The 15580-nt window shown below is 42.8% G+C and overlaps 1 protein-coding gene across 1 annotated transcript; it reads right to left on the bottom strand.

Annotated features, from left to right (window-relative positions):
- Positions 1-1780: 1780 nt before the first annotated feature.
- LOC134418380 (alcohol dehydrogenase class-3) lies at positions 1781-11286 on the bottom strand. Its single transcript, XM_063156575.1, has 9 exons — positions 11142-11286; positions 8364-8465; positions 7357-7498; positions 6657-6744; positions 5645-5864; positions 4866-5126; positions 3999-4134; positions 3027-3165; positions 1781-2079 (listed from the first exon to the last, which is right to left on the bottom strand). The coding sequence occupies exons 1-9, from the start codon at positions 11151-11153 to the stop codon at positions 2055-2057; spliced, it is 1125 nt and encodes a 374-aa protein (XP_063012645.1). The 5' UTR covers positions 11154-11286; the 3' UTR covers positions 1781-2054.
- Positions 11287-15580: the final 4294 nt, after the last annotated feature.

The raw sequence follows: 15580 nt of genomic DNA, 5'->3' as shown, positions 1-15580 counted from the left end.
AGATGCACATTGCCTTCACAATGGATGTGCAGTTCAATACAGTACCTTGGTCACCAAAAATGGGGTAGAAGCTCTTGGCTTTGAGTCCCTTGGTTTGCTGAACAGCTTCCAAAAAACCCTATTTCAAACATACCCCATTCAGTCAAAAGCTTTGCAGGATGAAGTAATGGCTGGGACAGCAACTCCTCATGCTGGGAAGAAGCTGGAAGTCTTTGGCCCAAGCGCTGTGGTATCACTACATCTCTTTGTTGTTGGTATTACAGCCTGGCTTCCCACAAACACTCTGAGATGCAGATTCTCTGAAGTAATAATGTAATGCAGACAAGATTGTGTGGTTTTCATCTAGCCTGTGCAGCACAGAGGAACAGCTGTTCAGTGTAAGTATGTTAAATCTGTTAGATCCAGCTGGTTTGCAAGGTTAGCTAGCATTGTATTGATACCATCTTCTAATTATGGACTACTCTCACTGGAACAGCTTAACAGCAAATTTTCTACTGGATTTTCTGATGTTCAGCCAGCCTTCCTGGAGCTACAAGGTATTGAGAGTCACCTCATTGCTGGGCTAAAAGGCTCAGTTTTGTGTTACCAATTCAGCTTTTATTTCCTCCTGATGCTCAAAATTGAATTCTTATGACATTCACATTTGTTCTTTACTGTCTAAAATTAAGTAGAAATGCAGTACCTCAACTACTTTCAGAATGCTGTAGGGGATATTTTTTAATGAGAGATGGAAAAGATGTAATTGTCCCAGTTGTATAGCAGTGGCTTGGAGTAATTGTTGGTGGTGAGAGGGAATTTCTTCTAATAAGATTACTGTTTGCATTCTGTGTTGTGTGCTAGAAGTTGTTTTGACCAGGGTTCTTTAAAACATGAAACTTCTCCCTTAATCAGTGTCCTTGATTCACTGAGAAACACTGAGTTTCTATGTCTCTAACTTTTTTTTTTAAGCTGGCTGGGCTGCCTCTGCTTTGCAGTCTATTTTCTGCTATTTCTCTATGTTTTTCTGGATGTGAGGCACTGATTCCAGGTTTCAATATATAAAGAACCTTATCCAGTCAGTTCACTTCACCTAGAGTTAAGAAAACCTGCAACTCCAAAACTGAGACTTAACCTCTCCCTCTCCAACAAAAAAATCCCAGAAAACCCTGAAGCCGTCATCATGCAATGCTCTTTCCTGTTCCCCTGCAGCCCTCAAGGGCAGACTTGCTCTAATTGTAGTATTTCCTGCTTCAATGGCACAATCAGGTTTCTGACTAGAGGTGACAATCCTATGCTGTGTGTTTTTGCAGTGTTGGCTGCAAAGATTGCTTCGTTTGCCAGTTAAGTTAAGGAAATGGGACAACTGTACTACTGCAGCCTTGGAGGACACCACTAGAGCAAGTGACCAGAGCAGTTTGTGCCATGATCTTTACAAGAGGCTGCCAAAGAGACCAGTGAGAAATAAGGCAGAACATGGACCAACCTAGTGAACACGGGTAACCCTGGACACCAAAGTCTCTGCTCTACATTTGCCTTCAAGGTGATCTGGATGTAGCTACAATCCACTGTAGTCCTACAATAGCCTCAGAAACTTGGCAAGTTCTGGCCCCTCTGTCAGCACAGCTGCAGCAAATGCAGGCTGCTTCGCACCCCTGTGCTTAGCTGTGCCTTGTGCAGTGAATCCCACATCGTTTGCTGCAGACTCTGCAGAACACTCCCTCTGTCACATACACACTGAAATCACTAGAGGAAAACAAGAAAGACACAGTCACTCTTAATGCTAAATAATTCCAACACTGGGTTTAGAAACAAGCTTTTATTAAGTCAATTTGAGTTAGCCACTATTGAATTTGAAGAATGAGTATAGAAACAGAAGTTCCATAATCAGGACTAATTCCATAATGCTATTCAGTGATTAACAGTTTATTATTTAGTACCCAGAATGCTCACCCTAAAATACATGTCTTTCTAGTCCCGGTGAGTTTTCAGTTGCTTGATTCTATCTTCTGTCAAAAATTCCATTATAACAAGGCAGTCAGCATGCTGCTGGCCACTTAGAAGATCCATATTTGGCTCTAAAATTTCAGGACAGTTCGAATGCTTAAAATAAAAAAAATGAAAAAAAAATTACCAAGAAGTCAATTTTCTCCCCATCTCTCCCCTCCCTTTCATGCTGAGACATATTTTAACTTCTGTCTTTTGTCATGAATGAAGTCATGCTTATATGCCTATGATAGTTATTAAAAAATCCAGGATAATGCTTGTTCTCTTCGGTTTTTCTTTCTCTCCTCCAGTAAAATAAACTCCAAATGAACTCTTTTTCATACTAGGTGTCACCTTTCAGTAGCAGCCAAGGAGCAGTAATATTTACAGGCATTCTCCCTTTTGTCTGTTTGGAAAAGGTTAGGTAGCTTTCATTATTAGTTTCCTTGGACATGCTCATGTATGAATAAAACACTGAAATGATACTGAAGTTTGTAACTGGGACAGGGATCAACTGCTGGATGAAATTTGCATAAATGCAGTGTTTCCAATTGTAACAAATACAGTCGACTGATTTATCCAAAATAGAATCCATATGAGCTAAAGCAGATAGAGCTAATACCTTCTCCAAAGTTACATACAATAGATAGATATGAGGATTGAGATCAAACACAAAGACCATGCTGGTTTCTGGAGACAGTGGTCAAAACTATTTGTCTATCTGCAGAGGATCCTAAATATTACTGAATAATCTTCAGTCTCTTTAAATTCCTTATTGTAAGGGAGAATGTATAGCAATGGTGAAAGCCTGAAACCGACCTGTCCCTTTTACCAGCTTTTTATCTCTATTTCTCTTTTACACTGTTGCTTGCTTTTACTGTGTGCCTGTGTTTTGGCACATGCCTGGAAAGTCAGAGAAGTGTGTTTTTATCAGAATCAATGCATGTGGTATATGTTACCCTTTAGCTTCCCTGTTTAAAATATGACAGTGGGCAGGGAACCTGTACTTTGACAGTGTCTGATCAAGAAGTGTCTTGTATACCTTTCAATATTGTGAACATTACCTTTTTCCTGAATGCATTAGCTCAAAAGCCTCATTGATTTTGTCAAAAGGCAGCGTGTGAGTCACAAATTCATCAACCTTGATCTTTTTGGACATGTATTCAGTCACCAGTTTAGGAACACTGTCTACACTCTTCCAGCCTGAAAGAAGGAAAACATGCCTTATTTTTTCCCTTTTCCACCCATCTCAGAAAATTAAAAACACAGCCCTAACAAAACTTGTATGATCAATATGAAAAGGAGCAGAGATGAGTGACATGTCTGTCCCTCCTACACAGAGGTCTGGCAAAAGCACACATTATCCAAACACAAGCATTGGTGAAAAATCTTTTACTAGGTGTTCCAGCATTCAGCACTGACAGCAGCCCTCACCTAGGAAAGTATACACATGGCATCTCTATCAGACCCCCTACATTCTTTATAACCCAACCCAGTAAGTTTTTTATTGCTTGGACAAAGAGCAGTGTAATAATTCAAAGTCTGAAATTGAACTTCCATCAACTTCAACAATTACTGAATTCTCAAAAAAAAGAACTCAATGTGGTTTTGAGTCGACAGCAGAAAATTTGTATCAAGCACTTGTTTTGTCATGTTGGCCTCACAATTTACTTAGTGGTTAAGCAACACAAATATGTGTGTTCCCATCTCTCCAAAGACCAGGTCCTTTCACTGGATGGAACTAAACCAAACCTTCACTTGGTGGTAAAGCAGTTTCCCTATTCCATTCCTTTAGTACTGAGTAGGATATAGATATATTCTCTCTTCAAAATATGTTCGATATGACACCAATGTGTTAATCTGTACCCTTTCTATAGGAATAACAGATTTTAAGAGTCTATCTTAAAAGCCAACGTAGCATTTATGAATAGCCTGTCAATAGTACATTTCTTGCACAAGCAAAGCCAAGGGGGTGTGTTCTTCCCAGCTTTAGCCCAGAGTAAATTATTTTCATCCCCACAGCAAGAGAGAGTTACCTCCAAATGCAGTCCCTTTCCACGTCCGCCCAGTTACGAGCTGGAATGGCCGTGTGGAGATCTCCTGGCCAGCAGCAGCCACTCCGACTATCACACTGAGTCCCCAGCCTTTGTGGCAGGCTTCCAGGGCAGCCCTCTTCATGGACAGACAGGACAAAGCAGGGTGTTTATTGCTAAGGTTTACACTGCCTGGACTGGCAGCACTTCCTTTCCCCCAGTTAATGAATCACCACATCACCATTTAAGGAACAGTAAATACACTGAAAATTACATTATATTTTTCATTCAGGGTTCAGATTCCCTTACACTTTCAAAGATTCACTTTGCCCTTTTAATGTCCTATCTAGCTTTCAGAGAAGTCACTCAACTCCCACTGAGAGTTGGGATAAACTGTAATCACAGACCATATTACCAACAGTAAGGAATGCTACTCTAATTCCTGAAAATCCAGCCTTACATTTAGTAGTACTTCTGCATTGCATTTCCAAAGGTAAAATTAATTACTTGAGAAATTAGGGAAATGCTGAGTGATCCCTGAGATTTTACTGTTCATTGCACAATAGATTTTATAAGAGTTTTGTTAATTTCAACTGTCAGCACAGAGAAACTCAGGACCTCAAAACAAGTCTGATTAAGGAAAAAACTTTTGTAAGTGCCATTTTCAACCCAAGAAGTAGCAGCTGCTTCCATTACATAATTAGGATTGAGTGTGAATTGTCCTTATGAGTCATAGCAGGTATCATTATTATTAAGAAAAAAAAAAAAGATTAGTGAATCTGGCATGTTTTATCTTAAGAAAGCAGCTGATCTTGCTGTTCAGCTGAACTGGTCCCTCCCTGCACACGCTCCTGTTGGCCAAGCACTCACCATGACTCCGACGTTTCCAATGCACTCAAATGAGTAATCCACACCACCATCGGTCATCTCAACCAGAACCTCCTGGATGGGCTTCTTGGAGTCTTGGGGGCTGATGCACTCAGTAGCTCCAAACTCTTTGGCTTTGGCATACTTATCCTTGTTAATGTCAATGCCAATGATCCGGGATGCTCCTGCTACTTTACAGCCCATAATAACCGCCAGCCCAACGCCTCCCAAACCAAACACGGCACATGTAGAGCCAGGCTCCACCTAGGAGTAACAAAGGAATCATGAGCAACAGAAAAAAAAATTCATCCTTCCAGGGGAAGAGGAAATACAGGTTAAGGAGGCTGTAATAAAGGAAAAATGGAAGCAAATATACATGGCTATGAGATTTTATAGACAAGGGAAACTATACAGAAATTTAATTCTAAAAGCTCTTTAGGCACTAAGCCCCTTCTTTTGCCTGAAGACTCATGCCCACACACCTACCACCTCCATCTCACCCTGAGCTTCAGGCTATCAGAATGACTTGCAGCAAGAGGAACATGAACCAGAAAAGTAATTCATATATAGCTGCTGTCAAAAGGGGTGCAGAATACTCCACCTGAATTTCCTCCAAAGGGCAATGGGATCTTTCTAACCTCATCTGGCCTCTTATGGGGAAGTTAGAAATTCTTAGCTAAACTTCATCAGCTGAAGAGGAAGAAGGAGCACAGATTTGGTACATCCCCTTTTCAGTCCTAGTGTAGCTGCTAAGCTGTGTGTGCCACAAGGCCAGCCTTTACCTTAGCAGTGTTGACAGCAGCCCCATAGCCCGTGGAGATGCCACAGCCCAGCAGGCACACTTTATCCAGAGGTGCTGCAGCATCTATCTTGGCCACTGAGATGTCAGCCACCACGGTGTACTCAGAGAAGGTGCTGGTCCCCATGAAGTGGAAAATCTGCTTTCCCTTGCAGGTGAATCTGCTGGTACCATCAGGCATGACTCCTTTCCCTTGAGTGACTCTTGAGGCAAAGACAGGAAAGTGCAGAGTTTTAAGCAGCAAGTACTCTCACCAGATGGAACCCACTAAGCAGCACAGAGAGGCAGTTGCATACTTGCACCTTTACATTTTGACCACTTTAGTAAACCTAGAAGTTCACAGAAGTGAGATGCTAAACTCCTAAAACTTTATGCAGTTAATTCCTCCAGGAAAAACCTGAAAGAAACAGAGTTTACTCATATGCTGACCTTATTAGTTACCAATGCTACCTGTGCCACAGCACCACACCACTGTCTTGGCCTCCTTCAGTGCCCTCCCCCGAATAGCACCTGTCAGTTATGTCACTGGGGCTTTTTTTGAGTTTGGGAGGTTTTTTTTTCAGAACAGGAGCTGCAAATTTATCTGGGAAGCACATATTAAGGGAAAAAGAGCTGTCTGTATGACTTTGTACCACTTGAAAGCTTTGCTGTTCACTCCCAAGAGCTACATTCCCTGAAGTGCTTCCCTTAAGTATGGGTTAAATATGGAGTCAGAGCATTTATGTTTCCAACCTGTGGACACAAGGGAGTAGTTTGCACCTTCTTTGCACATACTTGAAATGAGAGAAACAGTTTTATTTAAGGTAAGAATAGAAATTTTAAGGAAGACTGGAAAAAAATTGCCTAAAGTGGCTCCTGAAACACCTGCTTTCCAAGTCATTAAATTATGCATCAACAGATTTATTCTTCAGAGAAAACTCCTGTCAATTGCTTTTGCTAACTACAGCAGGTATACATTGAACAAATACCATAGCATTTGTCAAAGTCATACAGACCTTATCTTCTGGCACAGGTTTGTTTTAGGATTCTTACAGAACTTGCACTCTCCACACTGAGGGATGTATAGAGGGATAACAGTGTCCCCTAAGGAAAAAATATTCTGTGTCTAGTTATTGAGTCAAGCAAGGCATTGTGAAAAAAAAAATGGAAGTTACTTGATTCTGCGCGCTTTTCTGTGAGCTTGAGTTCACTTAAAACCTTTGTGTACTAAAAGCTGTTTATGGTATACAGAGGTATTATAGAGTGCTAGATAAACAACTTTAATCCTGGCTGAGCAGAAAACCCATCTGAAATTCATCATTCCAGAACAAGTAGCAACATTATTATGAAACAAAATAACCCCAAATCAACAGTGAACAACAAGACTAAACACTTTAGGCCTTTTAATTACACCAACAGATAAAAACTACAATTTGAAAAAATAATAAACCCCCAACCCTCTTGCAATTATACACTGATCTGATTTCAAGTAAAATAATGCTCTTCTGGGCTCTTTCAAGCTTTAAATCAAGAGCTCATTTAATAGATTAGTGTTTTGTCTCACAGACCACAGAAATCTACACAGACATACACCCCAGGATAAAATACTGTATTAACTCCTGCAATATGGCATTTCAGTGGCCCAATTTGACAGTGAGTCTTCAAATAAAGTAACACTTTCAAGGAAGGCAGAAAACTTGTAAGCTATTTCCTTACCCTTCTTTACTTTTGTTACTCCTTCCCCAACACTCTCTACAATTCCTGCTCCTTCATGTCCCAGGATCACAGGGAAACATCCTTCAGGATCAGCACCACTCAGAGTATAGGCATCAGTGTGACAGACAGCAGTGGCAACTATCTGTGAAGAAATAAATAATCTGAGACACCCTGAAGAACAGAATAGCACAGATCTAAACAATTCCCTTTAGTCAGAAATTAAGAACAATTGCCAGGTCAAAGTTCTGGTAGCATTTAGGATATAGGCAAAATACTTTCAATTCCTGGCAAGGAAGTTTTTCTTATTGAAAAACTTTTCAAAGAAAAGCAAAGTCACGACAGTACATTTTTATAATTTCCATCAACCCAAATGTGACACTGCTTGGGATAAAGATGACCTGTCTTTTCCTATAGCTAGAAATCAGTGCTCCAAGTAATCTCAAAGTAGTTTAATATCTCAGATTTGAAATAAGTTAAGACTCAGAGGTAAAATTTCCAGAGAGACCATGCAGAACTCTCAGTACTGCATAAATCCTGCTTAAGTCTTCAGCACCATGCATAAATCCTTTCCACAGGAATAATTTTCACATTAATGTATACTTTTTGGCAGACACAGGCTCCTGGAAAGTCCTGATGAAATCAGAAACTTGGGTTTAGGGAATCCAAGAGACCAATCCCAGCTCAGCAGCCAGTAACTTATGGCCTGACTGAAGTAAAATCCAGCTTGTTACACAGCTGCCACAAATGACAAATTGCTGTCCTTGAAACAAGATAAAGGTGCTCATAGCTCAGACATTTTGAGAGAACTCTCAGAACTTTTGAGAGAAAAGTGTTTTCCATAAACAGAAGATCTAAATACTATCATTTTCTTCTCTGTAAAGCCAGATGAGATACTAATGAACTAATAATATCTATTCAACATTTCTTCTGTTGGCAAACAAACTATTCATCTTCAATACTCAGTCTCCTAAAATAGAAAACATATAGATAAGAACTGATGTAAATACCTTGATACGAACTTCATGAGCTTTTGGTGGAGCAACCTCCACCTCCTCAATAGAGAGAGGTTTACCTGCCTCCCAGGCAACAGCAGCTTTGCATTTAATAACCTAAAAGACAAGAACAAGAAAAAGTAAGAGGACATCTGTTGTATGGTTAATTTAAAATAATTCTTGTTCAGCCAAGTGAGAAAATAAAAGCAGCACTAGTGGCTTTTGGAAAGAATCCCAGATCTGAAATTCATAATTTCAACACAAAGGTTTAATTGCCCCACATTTGCTTTCAGCAAGCTAAACAATAATGAGTAAGCCAAGATCTGAAATTTGGATGTCATTCTCTTACTGTGTAAAAATATAATAAGCCTGGGAGTGCTTGGGAGACATGCTGCAGTGAAGGGAGCAACGTGAATGGAAAGGCTGCATGAAAAAATGGTGGTTTAACATCCAAGACTGCCATCCATTTCAGGTATGTTCATTAAACACAGTGCTTGAAGCTGGAAAGTTCAGAAAGGGAACTGTGGAGAACCACATCAAGACTGAATTTCCTGTTCCTGGTCAGGATGGTTTCCAAGTAGGAATCCAGCAAGGAGATGCAGCTGACATGCAGAGCCCCCAGCGATGCAGAGGGACCAGAGGGACTTTGCTGTAAGGCTCCAACACCTCTGCTGTGGCCACAGGGATCACTGTTAGCAAGTCTTCACTCACTGCTCTCAGTGCCACAACAAATCCTGCTCTGCAAGCTTTTCAATCCCAATGGTGAGAACCTGGATAAGAGAGCAGGATCTCTGGATCTGGAAATCCTATTGACAGCTACATACACACCAGTGACTGAGAAAATCAGCAGGCATTACAGCCAAACACTCCGGAGCAGCTTCAGGATAAGCATCTGGATTACCCTTAGAGGTTGGTTTCATGAAGATGACAAGGTCTAAGCCATTGCTATTAGAAATATAAACCAAGAGAAGAACATGACATTTTGTGTGTTCAAAATAGCTGTGCTGTACCCATGGAATGCTTGAAAGAGAGGATTAATGTAAATTCCCAAGATCAGCAATACATTTACTCAGCCTTTTTGAAATTTCACTTGCTGGAAGAAATAACAGTGCCAAGAGCACCTTTTGAGCTTGCCAGCTCTCATGCATCACCTGTGATCAGCAGAAAATAATGGCTAATCTATGCCATTCTTACAACAGTATTTCTGTTGTACTATAAACAGTACTAGGCTTTGCCAGAGCCAGTTAAAATCCTCACTGCACCTGTGATAGCAGAACTTAGATACCTATCTTGGCTTAAATTTGGTAAAATAAATACTACAGACCCAAAAAAGCTTTGTAACAGAAAACAGGTGCCTATTCCAATAGCCAGCAGGGGTGTAAATTAGACAGAAACACTCCTAACTAGAGCTATGAAATCTTCTTGTCCTGCTCTTTAATACCAGGGTAAATATTACAAAAATGCACGGAATGCACCATAGTAACTAACTGTGGAATCACAGTGTAAGCCATCAGTCATAATCTCTAAATCTACCAAAGATTTTGCCAGAAAAAAAAAAAATCTAAATTCAAAGCACAAAGTGCAAGGGGAGCCATCATTCAGTAAATCATTTACTGGTTTTCAATCCATCCCCTCATCCTCCCCTCATTAAGTCATCACTTGTTCTTGCATGGGAGACTGCGCACTCCTAAAATTTGATTTCCACAAGCTTAGTTAAACACAAATTAACGACAGAGAGGAGAAAAAAAAAGTCTTCTTACAGGATAAATTCTGATCGTCTAAAACTAACAGTATGCATCTGGAAGCACATTTTGAAATAGTAATTTCTCATTCAGTCCATACAGCCACAAAGGCCCCTGGACTATTTAGAGTGGGTATCAGGAAAGCCCCATCTTTTTCTGCCCTATTATTATTCATAACTTTCCACTGTCGCTTTGCTGAAAATCTTGAAGCCAACAACTGGAAATAAAAAATTGGAAATAAAAACCAAAACACCAACTTCTAGCAGTTCTTCACTTCCTCTATTACCATGCTAGCACTGGAGCCCAGCTGTTGGGTTGCTTGTGGCCGCGCACACCATCAGCTACCTCAGTCGGGATGGAACTGAGCTCTGGCAGGGACAGAAGCCGCTCCAAACCCCAGTGCCCGCCTGGAGCAGCTTCAGCGTCCGGCCAGGGGCGGCCGCCGACCCGGCTCGGGCCCCGGGCGCTGACCGCCTGCACAGAGCTCAGAAAATACTGGCACAAGGTCTGTGCTATCGAGCTGTTCCTACAGCCGTGCAGCAAACGTGCCAGCAATGGCTTTGTGAGCAGGCAGGTCTTGTTTTATCCCTTCTTTCCAGCCGGTTTGGTCGCACCTGCCCGAAGCCCACAGGAAACACGCAAAGCTCAAGGTCTACTGCTCGTTCTTCCACCGCCGAGACCCTGGAGCGGCCGGAGCGCAGCCCTCAGACCCCCAGGACGCGCACGGGGCTGGAGTACAACACACGGCGGGGAGCGAACGCGTGTTTTCCTTCCTATCCTGCAAACGCTCACAGCGGGAGCCTCCCACGCCAGAGCAGCGGCACCGACTCCGCGGCACGCCTCACACGCGTGGGGCAGGAGCGTGGAGGAACCCAAACAACCCCAGAGCCCCGGCCAGCGCTGGGGCCAGAGCGGCCACGGCGAGCCCGGCCCGCGGCCCCGGCAGCGACGGCAGGGCTGGGCAGGGAGGGCTCGCTCTCCTCGTCCTGCCCGGTACGGGACCCTCCGCCCGCCCCCGGCGACCTTCCCGCCGCGGAACGCAGACGCTTACCCCGCTCGCCATCGCGCACGGCTACGGCTTCCAGCGGAAGGGGAAGGGGAGCCCGCCTCCTTCTCCTCTGCGTCTCTCTCCGCCTCCCTCTCAGGGGCGGGCGAAGGAAGTAGGTCCTTTCTCTCTTTTTCGCCTCCCACCCTCGCGGGGCACGGGCGTCCTGGATCTGTCACCACACCCCTGTGGGCTTTTGTTCCCGCAGACCGCGGTGCGAGCCAAGGTCTCTGTGTTTCCTGAGGGTGCCCGCAGTGTAGCCTTGCCGTGTGGCCGGGTTTGTGGCTGCTGGCGGCTGCACCAGTGTCTTCCATCGCGGCTCCTTTGGTCCGGCCGGCAGATGGACGTTACTGTGCCCGTGAGGGAGCAGCCCGCTGTCCCGGCCCATGGGCCTGTTCTCTCAGCTTGCCCAGATTCCTTCCCAGCTAACGGGACGCCACGGCCGCCTCTGCGCCGCCCCCTGAGGGCCGCAGCAGTGCCTGGGTGTGCCTGCCTTCCCCGGGCGGGGGAATGCCGCCCTGGCTCCCGTTCTGGGGTGCTTGCTACCGCCCATGTCCCACCTGGGCACAGGGGGAAGCCGAACATGGCTGCAGAACCATGTCCTTTGTGCCTGAATCTGTTCTTGGCTGGACAAACTGCAGTGGTGCAGGCTTTCCTGGGTGGCAATGTGGAGACATTACTTCAGACTGTGTGAAGGCAGTGCGATGCCAGGGGTAGGTGAAGGGATCCGCAGTAGGATGGAAATTTTGACTGGGCTTCTTGACGTTCCATCCAGCAGTCTTTGAAGCAAAGGACCTATTGCTGCAAGATGGGATCATTCACTGACTCGTGCTGTTGTTTCATTTTCCGAAAAAGTTTTTCTCCAGGCAGGGTAGGAAGGGCTTCTTGTGAGGTCTGCAGACGTGATTGTGTAAGATGAGGGGAACAGTTCTGCCCTGAGCTGTTGGGATTTTCAACAAGAGGTGATGGTGCTCGAGGAATGGCAGGGTGTAACTAAGTCCCCCTCAGTAGGAAAGGGAATTTTTAATTTCCAGTGACATGCTAACAAAAACTTAGCAAATATCACAGATAGACAACTCCACCAGCATTTGGAAAATTAGTAACAGGACATAAGCAGCTATGGCATTTAGCAAATAACATGAAAGTAACATTTAAGAACAAAACTAAAATGAGAAACTAAATCTGTTGGCTCATGAAAGCTGACATGGAATTGGAGGGTAATATGGCCATATGAAGGTAATATATAGGTTAAACACCTTGTTGTTGAAATCAACACAGGCCTTGTCAGTTTCCTTAGTTAAATTCAGCTCTGCCAACCTCTCCCGCTAATTTCATGCTCTTGGCCACCCCTGATTTGTCAGTGCTTCCAAAAAGCCTCCAAGCATTTTATGTTTAGCTAAACTCCACAGATGCTCTGCTTTTTTTACTGTCTGAAAATTGTAGGCACTGATTCTGGTGGACAATTGGACAGATACATAAATCAGACCTCTTTAGCACTCACTGTCCAGTTTCAGAGATGAAAGAAGTTGTTTATTTTTTCATCTTTCCTTCCCTTGCAGTTTTGTGATGCTGCCCCCAGTGTTGCTGTGTGCTTTTGGAAGCCCCTGGAAACTGTAAGTGGTTTTGCAACTTTCTTTCTGTTCTCAGCACCACGCAAGCAAATCAAGTTACCACTCCATGATCATGACTAAACTATCCATGCTTTGTCACATGTTTCAGGTTTATGTAGGTAAGTTCTGTAGGAGAGGACTTCCACTGCTGCTCTGGATTTTACATTTATTTGGTTTTGGTGTTGTTCTATCAGGTGTTACATGGTAATCAGGAGCATCAGCTTGGATGTGGAAAAGAGGAGGGCTTGGAAGCACTCTGAGCCTGTGGGAGGGAGACCTGGCAATCATGTTCTTGTTTAGTGGATGTGGTCTGTCATGTGGGAAGAAAAGTCCAAAACAACTAGGGATCTGTATTACATTTTCTCCTACCCTAGAGGCATTCGTTTTTCTGTACCTTAGTTTAAGTTTGAAGCACAAGAAGATGTGGGGGAAGAAATCACTTGCAAGCTTGGGAGGCAGTGTATGGCTGAAGGAAGATGCAAGTGATCTGCCAGGGCGCCCATCCTGGGCCAGTGTGAGTGCCAGTGGCAGAAGATGGCTGTGTGCCTCCCTCAGAAGGAGGAGCTGCTGCTTTGGCACTGGAGCTGCTGGGGACCAGATTGGCAAGGCACAGGGAGGCTGGAGCAGACTGACAAGTCTACCCAGAAGCAAAACTGAAATGCATTAATACAAATGTTGCCTGGTTTGTTTTCCCCAAGCAGATATAGTCCTAAATTGACCCACAGGTAATTTCCCTTCTATTAATACTGTTAATTTTCCAAATCAAACCAGTAGTTTTGATGGAAATATTTCATTAGAGCAACACTTTTAGAGCTGGGGTAACCTGTGCACTAGTTCCAGCAGTGGATGCTTGAGTGTAACTCTATTTTTGTGGGGCATTGCTTTCAAAGCCATCTTTTTGAATTCTGCTTTAAGTTTCCTACATTTTTCTCTGAAGTACTGGAGGATAATACTTGTGCTCAAAAATGCTCAAAGCTGGTTGGTATTTCTTTGGGTAATTCTTAGGTAATTGCAATATTTTGTAAAGATAAATATAAATCTAATATTATCTGGTAATTCAAGAAATGGTTGGTTCCAAAGGAACAACTTTAGGAATAATTTCACTAATTGATCCTAGTATAATTCTAAAGTATACTAGAGTAAAATACCTTTTCAAAACAAATCTGATGTACTCAGAATAAGTGTGAAAGTGACCATGACAGTTTTGCAGTAGAGACAAATGAAGTTGGGATGCTGAAAGATGTTTAATATTTTAGATATGGAAATAAGTAATTTGGGGAGTTGGTGATTAAATACTTTCAGGTATCTGCATTCGCTGAAAACCAAATAAAGCACAAAAAGCTGATCTAGATCTAATAAGTGCTGGTTTTAATATGTTAATATTAAAATAACTATGCAAGGGAAATTTGAAAGTTGAAAGTTTGAAAGTGTCGTGCTGTCACCTCCTTCTTTGCACTTGGTAGCATTTTCTTCTGGTTTGTATAAATGTCTTTGCTTTCAAATGTGATTATTTGGCCAGCTGTGAAACAAGTGATGTTTTAGGAATCAAGCAGAATTTGAAGAGCTCTCTAATTATCTGCTGAAATTTGAAGTCCTGCCCAGTTAGTGATTGTTGCCCAAGAGGCAGGAGGATCTCCGAGATCCAAGGCAGCATACCCGGAGAGCAGGGACAGGTGACCACCAGGTGGCCCTGCTGTAGCGGAGAGCTCCTCAGTACTCAGAAGGGCTTACACAATTTTTCATGTAACAGCAGTTCAAAAGAATTAGTGAAGTGCAAGTTACAATTTACTGTAGGCAGAATTTTTAAATAGTGACCGAAATTTTTTTTCATCTAGGTCTACATTTTTTCCAAAAAGGAAAAATTATTATCTTTTGTCTCAGTCCTGCACAGGTCTATGTGTTTATATTTGTTAGACAGATACTTGGCAAATTGATTACCTTTTGAGACTTACCACCTGTATAAAATTAAGACTGTGCAGATGCATGTGCAGTATAGGGAAACATTGTTTATTGCAAGTTCTTGGAGTTTTCTCAATAGGGAAGTGCTAGAACTCAGTTAATTAACATTTATTGAATTATATTGATGTTGACTCATTACTGCCACTCTTATTGTCTTATGTTTAAAAAGTAGTTAGGAGAATTATAGCTAACTTTATCTCATGTAATATGTGCAGAAGGTATAAAAATTGGTGGACAGGATGGGATTTGTTTACCTTTGATAACTCATTTGTGTGTTCATCATATTCTGTGTAATTGCTGATTGTGCTAAGGGGTTTCCAGAAGTTCAAAGGGCTGTGGGATGTAATAAGTGTTGCATAAAAGAGGTCAAAAGGCACAGTACTATTGTGGGTCAAATGTTCAGCACTGAAAGAAGAATTCATTTAGCAGAATGACCATTTGAAGTGACAAACCTGTCCTCTGGGGAAGATTTTTCAGAGTTGTACTGTAATATACCATGGGACTTGGTGTGGAAAATATATTAAAAGTACAATAACATTAGCCAAAAATGAAACAGCATCCATGGATGCTCTATGAGTGTTACATCATTATAAGAAAGTTATCTACTGCTTTCTATAATATGCTTCAGAGCAGCAGCAGCAGAGGTGGTTTCCCTGCTGGGCTTTGCTGGAAGCTGCACCATTCACCCAGTTGGGACAGGGGCAGAGAGGAGAGGGCTCAGTTCACTGAGGGAGATGAAGGTGGGAGGCAGCAGCAGAGGGGGGGCACAGGCCATTGCTCACTGCTGAGAACAAGGGTGTGGTAGAACAGATATGATGTGAGGGGGAGCTCCCCCTGCCCCCTGGAAACACTTCTGATTGAGTGCACTGCATGGGA

The sequence above is a fragment of the Melospiza melodia genome, chromosome 5 (genome assembly GCF_035770615.1).
Source record: "Melospiza melodia melodia isolate bMelMel2 chromosome 5, bMelMel2.pri, whole genome shotgun sequence".
NCBI lineage: Eukaryota > Metazoa > Chordata > Aves > Passeriformes > Passerellidae > Melospiza > Melospiza melodia.
The sequence above is the reverse complement of the archived record's forward strand: the minus strand, read 5'-3'. Positions and strand labels throughout refer to the sequence as shown.